Here is a 20,384-nt window from a genome sequence, read left to right as displayed (position 1 = left end):
AATTGTTTGAAAAAGAATATCCCACCTAATATTTTATGCAAACCTTTTAGGCCATTAACTTCAGAAACACGTGTTTTGTCTGTTTCTATCTGCCGAGAGAGCTGTGGCTGTAGACACATCTACACATCTGGCCAAGCTGGCAAAAAGGCCTCTCACTAAGGACTCACTCTGGTGTCTCAGGGTACCGCCTCACAACAAAACACACCACACTGGAAATTTCCTCTTTTGTTTGAGTCAATTGCACATGAACAGTTTGTGTACCTCCTGCCATTCCCTGACAAACTGGAGCCAGACTTTTTTCTCCTAGGTTAGGCATAGACAGATAAAGAATGTTCTGTATACACTCAAGAACTGCTGGAACTGTTGCTTTCATTGTTGCATCTTCAAGTTCTTTTTAAAGCTCTGTTGTGCTGGCTGAAATATGACACATTTGAGATAATCATGCAGGCCTTCATCTTGTTTTAATGAAGCCAAGTACACCTTTGTCTGAATGACCTAGGTAAAGGAGTTATTAGTTTGGGTCAAGGTAAAGGCTCGAGGCAGTTATGTTGCTACTTTGCATTTCCATGCCATAAGAGCGGCAGACAGGGTGAGTTCTCTCTACAGGCGATGGTGCCTGTTCCACTTCCATAGGCGAAATAAGAACTCTAATTACAATCGACTAGTGATTTTCTCCAGTCCTGAGGGTTTTATCTCCCTTCCTCTGCGTGCTGCTGCCGCTGTGACACAGGCAAGGAGAAATCTAGAGGCATACAAATTCTGGCCTCGATTATAGTCATAAAAATGGAAGCCTGGCTCCGAGCAATTACCCCATGGGGGGAGGAGAGTATTTAAGGGAGGGGGTGAGGCATATTCATAGGTGGGAGATGCAGGTGAAGGAGAGTGCTCAGATACACAAAGCAAAGACAAAAACGCTCAGATATGTGAAAAAGACATACTTATGATGGAGAGAGTCACAGAGACTGTCACCTGTGAATAGTTTGTGAGAAGAGGATTTCAGTGCAGCTGAAAACAGAAAATAGAAGAAGAGAGCAGAGGAGGATCTCCTTTCAATGTGACATAAAGTCAAAGGAGCGGCGCTCTATCCTGACATGATGCGCTGTCGATTTAAACACAGCCATGGGAGCACTCCCCTCAACTAGCCTGCTAATACTCATCAGCGTCACTGTCATCATCATCATCATTATAACTGTGATCATTGGCACTGTCAATACCAGGCACAGAGGATGCAGTCTTTGGGGAGCAAGCGTTGTCCTCTTCATTCAGATGTGTGGAGTTTAGTTAAACCTCCTGTTTTGAATCACTACCAAGGTTTTTGTCACCTTTTATCCACTGTAAATGTCTTTTAGATGATTTTCTCTAAATGACTGATCTTTAGGTAATCACACAAGTCAGTGCAATTTCTGTTCACTACATTGGTCTCTTGATTGACAGTCCCTACATTGTTAACTCTTCTCATTATTGCCCAGAGCAACTTTCTTTTTGTCTGACACAACACTATTGATCTTTCAGTGGAATTGTATGTTCACTGGTGTACAAGATTTGCTCTGGCTGTGTAGATTCACTGCTGCACCTTATAAGGCTTTTACCTCCTGTCAAGGAGTTATGGATTCAGTTGGTCCTATTAACTGGATTAATGTCTCAGAATTTTGATTAGTAGTATAATTTTTTTTTATTATTATAACAGCAACAAAAAAGGAAGGATAAGTCTAGCTCAAAAATATAATAATACAAATATTCCAATTTTGAAAGGCAGCAAAATGCTTTTGTACTAAACTGCTTTAACGATTTGATCTGCGTTTTCTTCCATAAATCACCAATTATTTGGGCTCTGCTTTTATATTAGCAGCAGAGCTCTAGGGAGAAAGATCCAGCTTATTGTATACAGATAAGGTATATCATTATTGTCACTGAGAGGTGGAATGAATAACACTGATTTTCTCTTCATCACAGCACCTGTTGGTGGTGGGTGGGTAAAGCAACTTACCAATGAGGATATAACAGTTCACTTTATATTAAAGCTAACAATAAGCTACATACAAGGAAGTTCGTGTTGGTTGTCTCCAGACAACACTATCTGTCAACGATGGTGCACCTTTACGGGTCTAGTAGTACTGCCCACTGAGGCAGTACATGCCTCAGTGGGCCAGGTCTGTTTTTGCAGCATATACAGGAAGGGCACATTATTTTACCTGATCTTCAACAAATTTGTGAGGCCTTCACAGATTATCTAAATTCATCAACATCATAATTTGTAAACTACTCTCTGAGAAAGTTGATTGTTAATGAGGCATAAGTGCAGCTAAAATTATGTTGAAATTTAGAAAGTGGCCTGAAATGTCCTATTGTTTTGTCATTTTGCCTAACCCAATCAGATCTCATTTACATCACTATCTTGTAAATGAGTGAAGAATATCATCCTGGAGGAGAGAAGGTAAAAAAAAAGTACACAGCATTAATGTCTTTACAAAAATTTGAAGTTTTTGTTGAATGTGTTCATAAAAACATGGTTTTTCTTCACCCTCCCACTCAGGCAGTTTTTGTTATTGACAGTCTTTCACAGCGTTGTCATTCTCTTTTGTGCTATGAACTACACTGGAGATGACAGCTCCTTTAATAGCATCCACCACATATGTCATTCTTGAATGACATTTTAATTGTTAATCTAAAATTAAATTGGAAACCTCCTTTTTACACCTCATTTTAGTGGGTCATTTTTGAAGATCCATGTTGAGTTGTCTCAGTAAGAGCAATAACAGGTCTGAAATGTTTTTAAATACCCAACATCAGAGGAAAATAAAACAAACACATTTTTGGGTAAAGTGGTTCTCTTTTAAAGCAGCAGAAGACTTGTTAAAAGGTAGAGAAATTAGGTGATTTGGACTATTGCTTGTTAATAAGGCTGTTTAGAGCCTATTGATCATAAATTTCATTACAGTTTCAAAAATTTTATATATTGATCTAATGAACAGATTTTTGTTAAAAAAGATGCTAGCATGTATCACACTCAAATACCTTTCACAAATAGATTGATCATAGGCCAGCCTCCTTTTACTTACTGAGAGTCTACTACATTTGTTGGAGAAGGCTTGTGAAACCTCCCATCATCAAAAAAAAAAAGGTGAATGAAACTCTGGACTGAAAAATAGGTGTGACTGTATGCAGCTTTCCTAAATAATTACAATGCCTGGTTCCTCCCAACACCCTTCTCCAAGGCTTGTTGTCTTCTTTCACCCCTAAGGCCGGCTTTTCTGTGTCTCTACTGCTGCAGACATCCTTTAACCTCTTCTGTTATTCTCCTACTGTGCAGCAGCTTCCGTCTCTGGTTGGAATTTCCTTGCATCACTGCAGTGAGGGTGCAGAGCTGTCAGGCCTCATTGCCACTTAATGAACAAACAAATTTCAGTTAGATTCTTCAGTTAAGTGGGAAAGCCATCTGCACCATCTATGCTAAATGGATTCGTATATCACAAATGAGCTCCCATCTTGAGTTTATTCCAGTTGATGATCAGGTCAGTTTTAGACATTGTTTATATGTCTGTCATTTTGTCATGTTGTTGATCATGCTACTCTCAAAATCCATTTCTACACACCTTACAATATTATTGACAAACGTAACAGTAATAATTCTGTATTAAAGTAAGAACCTGCCACTTTCAGGAGAAGAAAGCTGAACAAACCTAGAGAAATTAGGCAATTTATCTACCTAATGCTTTAAAGTGGGTGTCTAAGCAGTAGTTCTTCTTATATTGTAGTTCAGTTCCTAGAGTGAGCAGCAAAGATCTCAGGGGACGCAGGACGCTTCTCCAGCATGCTAGAACTATAACTAAACTAAAACAGAATTAAGAAAAGAGAATTAAAAAGCAAATAGGTGACACAATAATGTGGTTTTGTTTACAATTAAGTTAGAATTACCTGAAGACGAAATCATTCTCTACAGTGAAACGAACAAGTAAATGCAAAGCCACAAGTTAGCTTCTGCTTTTATATCTGCAACACAGAGCTATTTCACAGTTTTTATGGAGGTTGAACTTCTTTTGATCACCCTCTAAAGCAAAATTTTAATTTAAAATTTTGTCTCTATTTGTGAAAACTTCAAAATAAGCATTTTAATACCTTCTTAGCATTAGCATCACATTTGCAAATAAGTTTTAAGAACAACAACATATTCACTTGATAAACCTGCACTGTAATATTCTAAATTATTGTTTTAGCCAAAAATATTGTTAAATAATTAGTACATAGTATTGAATATTGCCCACTAAAGAGCAATATTTAGTGGGGTGTTGGGGGGAGGGCTGAATGCATTCAGCTTAGTAAGGACACCTAAGTTGTTATATAGGCCAGAACCTTTTTTAAACTTCTGTTCATGGTTTCAAATAAAAAATCATGCCATCTTATTTAAAATGGCAGTAAGTGTTATGTCAAATATGTATTAAAAATATCTACAACTATAAATTGGAAAAGTCCACTTGTGATGAAAAGAAATGGTGTACACACATGTTTAATAAATTATGCTTTGAGGTTGTATTTAGATCTATGAGTAGTTTTCTGCATATCAGTAATTCTCAATGTTTATTTTGAGCGTGCATTTCAACTGCTTTATGTTCTGAAACAATATTTCCAATTTGCATCTATTTTTGGTGTTTGACAATCTTGTTGCATAATGGAAATATATTGCCTGTATTTATGTATATAGGAGGACATTGGTCTTCCTGAATTAATGTAAAGTATATGTACATCATTTTGGACGAGTGTGTGTTGAGCTTCTCTCGTAAATGCTGAAGCAGCAGTGAGCAGGAACCACTCCAGGCACTGCAGATGGGTCATGTGTTGTCAGCAGCGCCCATAGAAAAGACAGGGGCAGTGTACGTGTTTCTAGTTTGATCTACTGCCATGTGTCATCTTTCTTTAGGGCCTGTCAAAGGACACAAGAGGACAGAATCTGATTCAGCTCTGGAACTGCTGGCAAATCATGCCTAACAGACTCATTGTAATGGCAAATAAAGGTATTTGGGGCCTAGTTGCTGCAGGAAAGCCTCTAACCTATTGCCACTGTTCTCTTTCTCTCTGCCGATGCTATGACTGGTTTGAACCAAGACTGGACTTACAATGGTTGGATCAGCATTTTGCTGATTACTCCTAGGCTTAGCCTGAACTGGTGGTGAGTTATGCTTAAAACCTTTAGTCTTTTGTGTGTTGAAGTTTGGAAAGTCCATGAGTTAATGAAAAAATTATGAAAATGTATATATTTGTCACTTTCGTCTTATTTATTTTTCAATATGCATATTAGTCTTAATGTTTGGGTCAGGGAGAGGCTAAGAGTGTGAGGCATGGAAATAATCCTTTTTGGCGTAGATGTTACAAACACACATATTATACTCAACATGAAAGAAAACATGTACTCTTGTTCGGTGTTGATTGAGTCTTGTTCCTTTTTCGTCCTAACGTCAGCAGTCCTCCTATATACTGCAACTGTAGAGAAAATGCTTAGATCGGTCAAGTACGTCTACAGTTTAGCGCTGTAGCTCGAAGAACTGTAGCCAATACATCAAGCAAGACAAAAGGTGTGGAAAATCCAACTCAGTGCAGGAAATTCTGGAACATTCTCCTTTTCTCTTGTTACTACAGAAAATAAGCAGCTTTGGGTTTAAGAAGTTTGCTTTAGGCTACAAGGAAATCTAAATATCAAAAGTTAAACTTCCAACACTTACTTGCTAATCTGAAAGCCAGTAAGTATCCCATGATGTACAGATAATTTTTGCTATAGCGCCTGAGAAGATGCAACAGTTGCAATTTCTTTTACTTGCACACACAACAAGCCTGTGTTGAAGTCGCTGGATGTGAGCGGGTGATGTTTTGCCAGACCGCCAATTGGATTATAAGCTTAGAAGAAAGAAGGCATAGAGGTGGCAGGCCTAAGAATAGTGACATTTGCGGGGAACAGCCAATCTCTGAGATCTCACTGTTCAGCTAGGCAGTGTGTCTTTCATTTTGGTGTCTTTTTCCACCATACATTTGATCTGTTCTCTGTAGTATCTAGTACACATGATTGTTGTTATCTTGTGCAGTTAATACCATGCTTCAAAACAAACTTGCTCTCATTGCTTGCCCTTTTGCATGGCATATGCATTATTTGTGCTGGTCTGTCATATAAAATTCAACTAATAGAAAATTGCAGTTGTAGCGTGATGAAATGTGGAAATATCCAAGTGGCATGAACACTTTGGTAAGACACCTAATCCTAGCAACAGTAGCAGTCCCTTTACGTTAAGGAAACAGGGTGTAGCAGTTTTTCTTCCTGTAAGTTCCGTCTCACTGCAGTCAAGGTTCACATATCTTCAGCTGAAGCAGAGCAAAGGAGAGGTGAGCAGTGGAGAGTATAATGTGGTATTTTGGGGGAGGGGTGAGGAGTCTGCGATGTGGAGAGGAAGTTTCGGTGCACCCCCAGGGGAACACAGCAGAGGTGTGAAATGTAGGATGATCTTAGTGAGGTAGGGTGACTAAATGTCCTCAGACAGGTCACAAAAGCTGCAGATAGCTGCAGAGTGTGGATGTCTGTTTGTGTATGCTGTCGGCTGTGAATGTAATTGACCGCGGTAATGGTCATTACATGGGACAGCTAAGGATAGCAAGCAGAGGAGCGTTCCATCTGTTCAGTGAGTGAGGTCTTTTTCTCTAGAATATTGGACAAAAAAATTTTTTTATTCTGCCAACTTAGATCCGAGGTGGAATAAAAATGTTCTTCAGATATATGCAAATAAGAGTGTGTGTGTGGCACAATTTTTATGTGAACAGAGGACCTTGTGGGTCTTATGAGTGTCATGATGCAGTGCTTGAAGCTAGAGAGCTATGCAAGTAATGGCCTTGCTCATGGTAGGTAATTAGTCAAATGCTGATTCCTCCCCAACTCCCGTAGGAACAGCACCACAAAGGCTAAATATCACCCACTAAAGTGGTGCTTATCCCTCTGTGTGGGCTGCAAAAATGACATTATCATATAGGCCACATGAAAGTCTGCTTAAGTTTCTAAACATTAGATTGTGTATGGATACACGCATACTTTTTTACGTTTTTGGTGAAGAAACTGTTTTATTTGACGCTGGGTTACCTGAGTCTTTCACTTAAGGCTCATTGCATCATGTACCTATAAACTACTAGAACACTGTGGGAACAAGCTGTTACCTGCCAATCTGCTGCCTTTACTTTCATTCCCCATTTGTTGTATTTGTCGATGCAACTGCAGAAAGCCCTCTCTTCGCATTAATTCAGCCTTGAGTCACATGTTTGTATTTGTCGTGTTCATGTGCAGGAGCTTCAATTTGAGCGCCTAACCAGGGAGCTGGAAGTGGAGAGGCAGATTGTGGCCAATCAGCTGGAAAGATGCAGACTTGGGACCGAGTCACCAGGCGCTGGTAGCAGCAGGTAATGAGAAGCTGTGCACACATGACACATGGCTTTTCCTTCCTTCACAGCAGACACCACACTCTATAGTGTGTGAAACCTTCTGGTATTATAGAATTGTAATCAGATGATCTCAATTCTATATTTTTTCTTTTAATTTAATACACGTGTATGAATTGGTATTCATTTGAAGTAAATGTAAGTTTGTTTATTTGCCTATTCCATCCTAACTGATAGTAAACGTAATCATCATACCTACTCTGCCTTGCAAAGACATTCATATTGCTTAAACCTTTTCACATTTTGTTACATCATAATAAACTTAAATGTATTTTATTAAAAATGTATGCGACATGTATTGCATCATTTTAATGTGGAAGAAAAAATTATGCATGATTTTGAAAGATGTAGACAATTAGTTGCACATCATTTAATTTGGGGGTATAGAATTATGGGGGCTAAATAAGTATTTAGGCTAAACATCTTGAAAACCCTGTCTGTCTCTCTTGACTAATTATTGCCGCTCTTGTGTTGTTCTGTCAGAATTATAATGAAATACATTGACGTTTGTGGTTGTAATGTGATGAAATTTACAAAAACCTCTTGTGATGTGAATATCTTTGCAAGGCACTTTATGTGGCAGTCCATTTCTTTAGCTCAAGTATGTGAGGTTCATTTGTTAAACTCTGTCATATGTGATATCCTATAAGGCAAAAACAATCTCTGCGTTTTCTAAGATTTACTCTAAGTTTGCTTCTAATCAGAAGTAAGCTACTGATTAGAAGTGTAATTTCTAATCAGTGTAATTTTTACTGAATTTATTTCAACAAAGATTAAAAAAATCACTCAGATAATGAATTTTTTTTTATTGCACTCTTACACATCTTATCACTTTTAAATTCATACTTCTAATACATGTAAGCAAAAGCTTGACTTTTTAAAATAAAACAGCCATGAGATAAACCTATATTCAATGTCTACTGACAAATTAATAGCTTAGTATTTACAGACAGTATATGAAGCATTTTCTGAGTCATCACAAAGGATTTCAAGTACATATTTTCTGTCTTTAAGTAGGTCTAATAGATTAGCTCCCATTTCCATCAGTCAGAACTGTATTCCAAATGTATTAAGTTATTTAGATTCAACTTTAACTGTGTATTGCTAACCATGCTGCAGAACATATTTCATTTTATTGGATTTTGAGTAGCGGCCCAATATTGGCGGCCTATTTCCTAACAGTTGTTTGGTGCTTTTTCCGAATATTTACTGCTTGGATCTGTTGTTTTAAATCAAATTATAGCTGAATTGTTTGGTTCTACCATAATGCCATCTAGTCTGTTTACACTTTACTGAAGTGAACATTTAGATTTGGCATGTTGTTTGCATGATATTCTCATGTTTTGAATAAACATGTTCTTTATAAAGTAACACTATTATAATAAGCTAATATTAGCTGATAATTAGTAAGGTTCTCTGATCCAGTAGCCAGTCTGCAGTCTGTTGCTTAAGAGGTGTTCTGCTTGTAACTAGCAAAACTGTAGTTTAAAAACAACGTTACCTTTATAAGTTTGATGGTTGATTCTTCTTTAGTTTCCCCAATTTGGCTTTTTGTGTTTGTCTCACTGCTAAATATTTCCAAGCAACAAAATCAGTCTCTTTTGTTAGCGAGAAAAACTTTCTTACCTGTTACAGTGGAATGCTGTGGAAAGATTTTATACTCTATATTTTACATTTTGAGAGAACTTAACCATACTTTTTTCAGGCTTCTCAATAAAAGGCGTTTAAAATGTAGGAATGATATGACAGACATTTTTTTGTGTTTTTGAAAGTAAAATTTTTTAATTGTGTGAAGAGACACCAAGCCAGTTAAAGGCCTTTTGATGTCCTTACAGACCTCTGCATTCGATGAAGTGTCTGAGCTGAATTCATTGTACAGTATAATGGACTGTGATACTGTAGGGCTAAAACTAGATATGTGGCATAATGGCTTTGTGTGATATTTTCTATCTTTGTGATAATAACCCCAATGCCCTGAGGCAGTCCATACTCTCCAGCCTGCATACCTGCAGTCTGCACCACTGAGTGTCCATTTCCCCTTTTTTCTTGTTTGAAGTGGGACTGTTTTATAGGTGTGTACTTAAATTCTTTGAAAACAGCTTTCAAACCTTTTATTTTAACTTTGTGTTGTAAAAACTGTCCTTTTAGGGGTGAAGTCTAGAACATTGATCCACATCACTGTTGATAGTTCTTTTTAATGTCCATTTTGGGCATCATTTTGGAGTTATATGAGGATTTGAAAGGGAAAGCTACAATATTCGATTTGGATTCATGCTGTCTTGTTTGTTTGCATGTGTTTTATTTTTTCAGCTCAACAGCTTTAATTAAAAATCGCATGCCTGTCAAAGAGACAGAACCACAAGGTGCATGTGATATTTGCTGGTCGTCTGAAGTTAGACAGTTAATTAAGAGGCAAATGACTAAAGTCCATGTCATCACAGTTTTCTCATAACATCATCACAAGCTTGCTACCGTTGCTTTGAAACACCCTAATTGTGGAGGTAAGCAGCTTAAAATGTCCTCATCAGCAGAACATTAACTTTTAATAAGTTGTTTTTAAACAATGTAAGCAAAACAGTGCCTGAAATGTTTTTATATATTTGCAAGATTTGAGTCTCTTTCTTTCTAAATAAGCACAAATTATCCTTTTTTTTTTCTTCAGACAAGTACCAAAGTAAATAGCTGTTTGATAATAATAAGTTTACCTAGGAAAAAAGATTTTCTATTTCTATCTAGTATTCTATCTATATTATTATATTACGCTTTAGAGTTTAGCTTTTGAAATCAGTTAAGCTACCCACATGTAAATGCTCTTACTTATTCACCAGGGCAAAAAGACCACCTGTAAATCCTATAAAAATACATTTCACACCTGTTACCCATCTTTTGTTGAAGCTAGAGAAGGGCAAATGAAATGTTCTTCACAGGATATTTGTGTTTGAATAGAGGTCAGCTTTAAAGCTAGAAATCACATTGACTGGCTTAAAAAGCACAGCAGGACTGCGGCTGAGGTGAGAGGACACTTAAAGGTACTGATGAGAGTCACTTCATGAAACCTGTAGTTCTGGTAACTAACTTAATTTCTGCAAGAATAAACCCGATGGTCATCAAATATGTCCTCTGTCAAAAAGCTTGAAAATGTTGAAATTCCACTTGGCTAGTTGCTCACTGGCAGAGATGCTTCATAGGAAATTAAGTGTTTATAAGACAGAGGCTTATTGTGTATCTTGACGGTTTTACTTTTAACAGCAGCACCTTTTCCAAGTCTGTGGTCAGCTTTCAGCATATAGACACATTGCTATCATGATGATGATGATCATCAGCGATTCTTTTACTCCATCTGCTATGGTTCAGTGGACCACAACTCTCCCAACTTCCTTTCTTTAATTGGCAACATCCTCATTAAAATTCTGAGAGCTTCTCTTACTAAAGCTCATTTAGTGTCACCTTGCAGAAAATATACCAGTACTAGCAACAACTAATGCTTGATATTAATGATCAGCAAACAGGCTATCGTTGTTACACTGCTTCGAGGCCTTCTGCTTGTCATAATGACTGGCAGGTGACACTCGTCTTGGTCAGAAAGGGTTTCATTGATGTTTAGCGTCATTAGGTGTTTTTATACAGTAACACAGCTAACTAGCATCGTGGCATTTTCAAGTTTTTATTTCCAGACCAGAAAAGGAAAATGTGTGGTGTTACCTTGCACTCATACAGTCCTTTGCATTAGTATTATTAATACCTCAATAACTTTAGCACATGTTGCTACAGTGCAACATGTAGCACTGTAGTATAGAAAACATGTTCTTCCACTCCATAGTCATGCATTAAAACCTGTTGGTCTTTTTTAAAATTATTTTTAAAACGTAAAAAGTTTAAAAGTGTTTCTTGCTTTTATCTTTAGCCCATTTTACTTTTATACCCCTAAATAAAAACCTAGTACAATCAGTTGTATTTTATAGTCACTTAGTTGGTAAATAATCCAGTTGTTCTTTTGAGGCCTCAGGGGTTTTTTAATAAAACATTTAAAGAATAAAATTATCTTTATGAAGATCAAGAAACACAGTTGACAGGTCAGTGATAATGTTATGGAGGTACTTAAAGCAGAGTTAGGTTATGAAACAACATTCTTGTCCATGTACTGTTTAATAAACAGCAGTTGGAAAAAAATATTCAAAAAAGGAAGAAGAAAACAATCATTGAAAGTAAGATGTAAAAAAGTCCCATTTGCAATTTGTCACAAGTCAAGAAGGGGACCAAGTAGATATGTGGAAGAACATGCTGTTATTGTATAAAACCAAATTTGAACTCTTGTCGCACACTGCACATCTTCCAAAATGCGCTATTTCAAATGTAAGGGTGGTGGCAGAATCATGCTGTGAAGACACTTTTCTTCAGCACAAACAGGACTGCTAGCCACAGTTGATGGGAAGGTAGATTGAGCTCAATACAAGGGAAATATGCAGAAAAACTTGTTGGAGACTGTGACAAAACTTGAGACTGTAGAGGAGGTTCACCTTCCAGCAGGACAACGGCCCTCAACATAAAGCCAGAGCTGCAAGGGGATGATTTAGATCAAATCAAATATGTAGCAGAATGGTTCAGTCAATGTCCAAACCTAAATTCAATTAGGACTCTGTGGCAAGACTTGAAAATGATTTTCATGAATGCTCTCCATCCTGTCTGGACTGAACTGAATATTAATTGTCAAATTTTGTTGATGTTCAAAGCTGGTAGAGACAAAAAATACTTGCAGCTGTAATTGCAGATGAAGGCAGTTCTACAAAGTGCTGAATCCGAGGAGCAGACAAATGTAAATGCTAAATGTATAAGAAAGTTTCCAGATGTTTTATTTCCTGTGTTTTGAAATAATGAAGTCAAACTTTCAGCACTTCTGGCTAAGTCATTATTCTCATGCATTACTTCATTGTGAATGGCTACCCTGATAAATGATCTCTTCATTGGAGTAAGTTTGTACCTGCCTATCAGGTTTGTGTCAGTATGTTTAACTTCCAGACTAGATGCCTGCATGTGCTGTACAGTATGATTGCTTCTAATTTGTTCTGAAATATGTTGTAATAAAACTGTGATTACTTTCTGTTCTCCTTGATTCCCTTGGTTTTAAAATGATTAGTGAAATAGGTGTCTCTTTTCTGTCTGTTTTATTTGGAGCAATGTATTGATTCACTTTTGTAATTTCTGTTTCCCCTTGAAGCTCATCTGAGAAATCCCTGCCATGGCGAACTGCAGGTATGTTGGCTAGACCTACAAAATTAACTTCTATTGTGTGAGGAAGTGTTTAAATTGTGACCGCAGTTTTAACTCAAATGGTTGAAAAGTACAATTGCCACGGCACAATTTGTGAAATAGCAATAACAAGACTGGGGGAAAGTAAGTTCTGTCTGTCAGTGTTTTTAATGTACTGGTATTATTACACACCTGTGCTTTCAGAGTAACTAATATAAATATTAACTACACACCAGGCATTGTTTATATTGTCAATGTTATATGTGGATTGCATTTCTGCCATGTTTTACATTTCCTCTGCAATCTTTACTTAAGCTAATTTTTTTCAAAAGGATTTTCCTCTGGACCCTGTAGTATCTTTTTGTTTAGCTCCCATCTTTATCAGATCTTTAGAGAAGAACTGATATTGAAAAAAACATTTAATAATATCTTTAATTGTTTATTAATTAGATAGAGCAAAGCAGAATCTTTGCTCTGGTCGTTAATCTTTTATTGTCGATTGTGTCAGAGGAGCCAATGGGGGTTAGAGTTGAACATATGCATTGGGAATATTAATATTACTCCCCTTTTCATTTGCTGTCTGCTCCTCAGTTCCTTGCTAAAAGCGTTTCATTAGTGGCATACCAGCATGTGGGATTAATCACAATTACTTAGTTTTTAGCAATGAGTTGATTGACAATCATAATTGAGATAATAAATCACAGTCACATTTGATCGTGTACATTTTAGATTTTAGATCAGTTTAACTCTGGGTTATGGGTTTAGAGCTTATTTTTCTCGTTTTTTGTGAATTTGTGAGCCTTCTATTCTCCTCCTGCGACAGACGAGATACTGCAGAAAGTCTTCTTGCCTCTGGAAATGTCAATGCAGTCACACCTAATGTCCACTGAGAGCAGAGCACAACAAGCACAGAGTCCAGCTTTGTCAGTCTCAGCACTGGTCATTGCACTGACATCTGAATAAATTATAAGAGACTCATTTGTGTTGCCAAAAAACAACACTACCCAATTGTGATATCTACAATTTGATAAAGTACTCGATATTATGAAACAAATATATCAGTATAAAGTTTTAATAAAAATAACCCTCTCACAATATTAGGGGTTTAATTTATATTTTTTGAGGAATTTGTCTTCCAACAGCAAATGGTTTGAAGTCTGAATTTAAGTGTAGGAATCCATACTTTCACTCCCACATTTCACACTGCACTTGCTCAAAACTTTCCTTTCACGCTCAAAAAACATTCTTCCTTGCTTAAACATATTTTCTCAAATCCTCAAAGTCCAAATAGGTGAAGGAATCAAACAGGAGCAGAAGATATTTGTGCAAGAGATGTTAAATCTAACATGAGTAACACAGCTTTAAGGAGACAGTATATTGTAAGCAAGCAAGGGTTTTTGAGGAGAGAAGGTACATTTAAGAGTAAACAAAGTAATCTTATCCTCAAATTGAAAATGCATGCCCTTAGATTTTAGAAAGAAAAATGTACCCCTAAAAACATTGAGTTTATATAATTTATTCTACAATAAGTGTTTAAATAATGAAATAGTTGTTGTTGTTTTTTGTTTGTTTTGGTGTATCTGTTTTTTTATTATTATTAATTTTCACTTTTTCAATTTAATTACATGTCTTGCAATAAGCATGCTCTTATTTTAAAATTGCATATTTTATTATTTCTTAAAAATGAAATAAAAAAAGCACAATTAAAATCATTGCTATTATTTTGAGCTTATGCAACACGTTTAGGGATGACATCTCTTCAGTAAATTCAATTAAATGACACTAGATGCCACATATGCTTTTTTTCAACCTGGAAAAAGTTTGCTTGCTGATGCTATTTGTATATGCAACTGGACCTTAGAATAATTATAATTAAAATAAAACTTCTACATTATTTTAAAATTTTGTTTGAATACGACTATTTTGCATTTCACTGGCAAACTCTTACCTGCTTTCAGGAATGCAATCTGTAACCAGAAAGCTGCTACATTTGGCAGTCCTGAATTGGAAACCTAAATCTGATGCCATACATTAACATGAGATCCTGACGATGCTTTAAAGCTCCCTCTGTGCATACCGTCTGTCTCTCTTCCTGTTTCTCTTCTGCTCTGTTTGGCTTCTACTTTAATGAATAAGATCAAGACACAGTATGAACACATTGTTGGCTATATATATATTAGTAACCCTGGTAAGGACATGCAAGAAGCCTTAAAATTATTATTTTTTTCCTTTTAACTGTAGTAGCCTATTCTTTCATTTTCTTAAAGCAACCTTTAATCAAGTATATTTATTTGGTGGGTGCACAATCCTGTGCCACTTACCATTAGACTCGACAAAAATCCATATTTACCTTGCCAGCATGCACAGTGAGGAACATGGGAAGTGACACATTTCTACAGCTCACTTTTATTGCAAGGAGTGGTCTCTTGTGGACACAAAGTCTTTGTAGAAACCTAGAAACCACTATGTGGTATCTTGGCATGACAAAATTAAACTTTGTGTTCTGCCTTCACAAACACAGACATATGAACTTGGGTTAGGGCCAGGTCAGTGTTGCACCTCTTTTAGAGCAGCTGGATAGCTATTTATCTCTATTCTTATCTATGACTATATTTATGCATTAATTGTACAGTGGATGTGAGGAATGCTATGTTGTCTAGAAAGGTCTTAAATTTGGTTATACAGCTTTCTCTCTCCCCTGCTTTGATTCCTTTCTACTTCCTTCTTTCTGTCATTTCTTCATTTTATCTAGACAATACTGCCATATTTTTTATTAACCTTTATTAATTTAGATTTGAAATTAATGGAAATTTAATCTTGAGAAATTCAAAATGTTCACTTTTAGGAGTCCTGTTACAAAATTGGAACTATAACTTGTTCTGAATTGGGTTGGAAATGAATTGACCTTCTATCACAGGAACATCCAATGTGTATTCTGACATTTTACCTGAAGAGCTTCCATAGCCTTATTTGAATTATTCCCTTCTGTCAATAGGCTGGCTCTCCTAGATGTCTGGATTTGGAAGTGCAAAGTTTCAAGTTGTCAACCAGTCTTTGTCTGGTGTTAACAGCTTTATTCAACAGGTCAGCTTTAGCAACAGTGACAACTTGTTCATAGGATTCAGATTTCATTCACACGCACTGCAAGATTTAACACAACCAGACACACAGTGTTTGTTTGACTGATTGTTCTCTTCTTTTTTCCTGAGAATTTGATTCTTTTCCTGCTTACATGGATTATGGGAAAACATTGTGCACATGGACACTGGTTTCCAGTTTTTGACTTAAAGTAGTTGATTTAGTAAACATACAGAGATGGAGACAACTTTTAGAGGGGTCTGACTGTTTCTACCTAATCTAAAATTTCTAAATGAATAAGGCTGTAATGTTTAATGAGTGTAGCTGTACACAATGATGAAACTAATGTTGCAGAAATCACTGTTTGCATTGTTTCCTCTCAGCTGAAAAATACTAGCTTTAATGACTGTAATAAATTATCAGACTCCTTCTGTGGGATGTATCTGTCTCTGTCTGACTGTCCGCTCTGCTGTGTTCTCTCAGATACCTCTGCGTCGGGGGATACCAAGTCTCGAGTGACTGACAGCTCTCAGTCGCCCAGCTACCGAATCAGGGCAGAGTCAGAGCAGGTGTCTCTGTACTCCCCGGAGCAGTCCTCCCTTCATGAAAGTGAGGGTCTGTTATTATATTCTGTCTATTCTTTTGCAGCTTTCTATTACACGGTTAGTTCTTTTTTTGTGCTCAGCATTGGCCTAATGTCTAACTATCTGTAATAGTTATTTACTTCTCTTTTTACACTCATAAAGTGTAAAAAGAGATGTTTCAATATTTAAATCATATGTTTCAATATTTAAATCATATTGAAACATGGCGTCTTTGAAACACGACAGTTATGCCCCTGTTTCCTTTTGTACTTTTCTTTTGAATGCCGCAGATTCAGAAAGATGGGAAATTTTATTTGTTACACAGCTAGTTAGCATAGAGGCACACACCCCACCAGATGCAGAGTGTTCTCCACATAATCTTATTGTAGCACATAATCATCCATCCCACTTACAAGGGATGAGCAATATAGACTTAACAGTCTATCATAAAAACACAATAAAAGTGATGATAAAAGGGTATTCATTGCAGTCTTTAGGCATAGATTGGATAGCTGGGATAGCACATCAATTCTGCTCCTGATAAAAAAAACAAATACAAAAATTAATATAAAACAACTTACCAGTTATTGAACAGGGTGATTTGAGATGCCAGTTACAAAAGGTTGTGCAGTTTTATTGATGTATGTGGACACCATGTAGAGATTATTTTCATGATATATGATATAGTAAAATTCCTATGTCAAAGAAAAGATTTAGAGATCACAATAAACTGTAGTAATTGCACATCACTAGCACTCACTTTATCCTCGAAGCAAGCTGCAAGCTTTCATGGCTTCTCTTATGAATCATTGCACCTATAAATTACTATTTTCACACATGCTTTGCTTTTGGTAGAGGGGTGAAAATGTTCCCAAGGGGCAGAAATTTCAGTCCCATTTTTTGTATTTATTGAGATCCTATTTCATACTTTTGCAGAAAGTATGCATTTTAAAGTGGAAAAAAGGTTTATAAAGTGTTTTGGAATTAAAAATCTGAAAATAGTGGAATGCATTTGTATCATGCACCGTTTATTGTACCCAGCGAGAGTCCAACTGTTGCCCAGAGTACTGTGGACCATACTACTGGTGGAAATCCACATCGGAAGTAGAAAAATGTATCAACAGGAATATGGAAAGTAGCAAGAAGGGTAAAACATACGTTTTTTACAGTTTGTCACAAGCCATGTAAGGGGCATTGCATGGGGCTCTGATTAGATAAAGCCAAATCTGAACTCTGTGGCCTACATGCAAAATCCTCTTTGTAGTTGGAAATTTACCATTGCACATCACCCTGAATACACCATCCCTATGGTGAAACATGGTGATGGCAGTAAGATGGCAGCTGTTCAAAGTTGATTGGAATCTGGACAGAGTCGAATACGGAGCAATCCAGGAAAAAAAACCTGTGAAATGCTCCAACGTGAGATGCAGAGGAGTTATACATTCCAACAGGACAGCAATCACAAATATTCAGCAAAGGCTAAAATATAATGGTTTAAATCTAAGCATATTTATGCATGAAATGGCCCAGTAAAAGCCCTGATCTAAATTTAATTGAAAATTTGGAGAAAGACTGAAAATAACTATTCACGTGTACTTCATCCGTTCTGAATGAGATATTATGTAAGAGACAATGGGCATAAACTTGTTTCTAGATGTGCAAATACAGTAGAGACAAACTCCCAAATAACCTGCAGCTATAATGGCAGCAAAATGTGGTTCTACCAGTATTGCCTGTAGGGAACTGAAAGCAACTGGATGCAACAAGTTCAGATTCTAAATTTTATTGTATCTTCCTCTTTCCACTTCTTTCTAACACACTAGTTGGTCTTAAATTAAACCCTAATAAATTAGATTACATTTTTTTTGGTTGTTGCAAGACAAAATCTAGAAAGGTTCAAGAGTTATGAATACAGTAGATACACAAATATCCTCAACAATACTAGAGTTTTTTTCTCCAGGATTGGGAAAAAAAACTACAATTTCTACAGAATATCAAGCTGGACCATTAGTGTGGTATTGGTTTCATTAATGAAGGAATCATTCCATAAACTCAGTTCATCTCTTGTAGAGCATCTACTGCACAAGGTTATTCTAATGTTATTACTTCAAACTACCGGTACTTGTTCAATGGTATTGTACACGAGTCATAATGAATTTATATTTTTGAATCAGTCATCAAGAAACTTGGTTTGCCATCAACCATGACGAGAAGTACATGTTAATTTCCTCTGTGTGTTTTGTGCCTAATGAACAGTGATATTTAATTTCTACTGAAGTTACTTCCAGAGTCTGTTCTAAACACATTTTATATCATTAAATGACTTAAAATATCTCTACAATAAATATTTGACCCTCCCTGTTATATTTTGATTTTCTTTGGAGATTTTAACGACATAAATCACAATATTTATCTCCCCAAACAGATGGTATAATATTCCCGTTTTAATTTATTAATGTTGCTTTAACAACAGTCTGTTTATGAACTCTCCACAGTCCTGACCAGCTGCTCTCTGATCTGCTAAAGAAAAACACAATTTTTCAATCAGGATTAGTTTAAAAGACCTGATAATATTAAAATACAGACACCATTTTTATGAATGAATTTGGATGCAACAGTTGCCATTTCAGCTGGATTCGTAGAATTAACCCACATAAACACCTGTGACACACCTGAAAGATGAGACTATGAAGTTATATTTATTTTATTTATTGAAATTAGTGTATATGATCCCATATTACAAAAAATATGTCAGCTCAATCTAAATTTCAAACCTGTCCAATTCAAGTGGAGTTCTGTTGGAAAGGGCTTTCCATTGCCAAACATACCTAATCACGCAATGATCACCAGGGTTCTGACGCAGTATGGAAAAGGTGGAAATTTGGGAATTTGAGTCAGATATTTTCCGAGGTTGAATAAGAATGGAAAGACTGCAGAAAAATATTTATATTTCCAGACTATGTTAGTATTATCTTCCAGAAATTTAGAGTAAACCTTGGTACATACAGTATATTGATACTGAAAAATATGTGCCAACTGTATTGTCAATCTATTTTATTTATATGGACTTTATAACAAGGGCTGCACCGAAGTGCTTTACAGCAAGCATACAAGATATAATAGTAGATAGTTTAAAATCTTAAAAAACAGACTCAGATTAACATTTATATCAAGAGCCAGTGAGTTGAATGAGATAATTAAGCTCAGTTGTTTGTTAAAATAGACAAAAGGTTTTATTGTGAGTGCTTGTTGATCTTTAGCAAGCGAGCTACCGGTTCCTGAGGCATTTTTTCATCTAGCCAAATAGTACTTAGTGTTGACATTGCACCAGTTTTTCTGTTGTAGAGTTTGTGCTTGCTCTATTTCAAAAAGAGACACCAGCTACTCTTTTAGCCCTGGAGATGGTTTGATGGAAAAACCTCCTCACAACCACATGTGAGCAGAGAGTACAGATAAAGAAAGGTCTTTTCTTTGCACATTCTCCTCCTAATCTAAAGTATTGATGTTATTGTAATGTTTTCTTTAAAGTGAGAGATGATAACACTTGTTCATTTATCAAACTTTAGATGTGTTAAATAATGGCAAATTAACTCATGGGTTGCTAAAGGTGTTTTCTTCCTGGCGTTTCATTAGAAAGGCGATGCTGGTAAAGGTCATAGCTGTTATGAAACCTCTTATGATATCTATCCGTGAGTTTCTCACCCTTATGTAGCTCCTTCCTCTACATTTCATTTATGTCTGTTTCTGTCACCCTCTCTCTCAGGGTCTGCAGGGAATTCATGTGGCTCAGCTCAGATGAACTCCTACTCTGACAGCGGCTATCAGGATGCCAGCAGTGGCTACCTCAGCAGGCAGAACCAGGGCAAGGCTGAACTCAAGATGCAGCACTCCTTCCCTGGAGCTGGCACCGGCACATTATTGAGGAACGCCAGGGCTGAGGGGCAAGCTTCGGCCCAGGTAATGACAACCGGTGTATTTAAAGCTTCCATTCATCACTTTTATTAAGTTAAC

The 20,384-nt window shown here is 36.6% G+C and overlaps 1 protein-coding gene across 5 annotated transcripts in view; it reads left to right on the top strand.

Annotated features, from left to right (window-relative positions):
• pkp4 (plakophilin 4) overlaps positions 1 to 20,384 on the top strand; it is an 86,809-nt gene that overhangs the window by 29,637 nt on the left and 36,788 nt on the right. For 3 of the 5 annotated variants that reach the window (XM_032567069.1, XM_032567070.1, XM_032567066.1), the window contains exons 3-6: positions 7,313 to 7,425; positions 12,680 to 12,714; positions 16,273 to 16,404; positions 20,137 to 20,330. In XM_032567069.1, coding sequence (XP_032422960.1) covers positions 7,313 to 7,425; positions 12,680 to 12,714; positions 16,273 to 16,404; positions 20,137 to 20,330 — 474 coding nt within the window. The remainder of the gene's footprint in view (positions 1 to 7,312; positions 7,426 to 12,679; positions 12,715 to 16,272; positions 16,405 to 20,136; positions 20,331 to 20,384) is intronic. The other 2 variants (XM_032567071.1, XM_032567067.1) reach the window with 1 other exon arrangement.

Source organism: Xiphophorus hellerii, chromosome 7, assembly GCF_003331165.1.
Source record: "Xiphophorus hellerii strain 12219 chromosome 7, Xiphophorus_hellerii-4.1, whole genome shotgun sequence".
Taxonomy (NCBI): domain Eukaryota; kingdom Metazoa; phylum Chordata; class Actinopteri; order Cyprinodontiformes; family Poeciliidae; genus Xiphophorus; species Xiphophorus hellerii.
The sequence above is the reverse complement of the archived record's forward strand: the minus strand, read 5'-3'. Positions and strand labels throughout refer to the sequence as shown.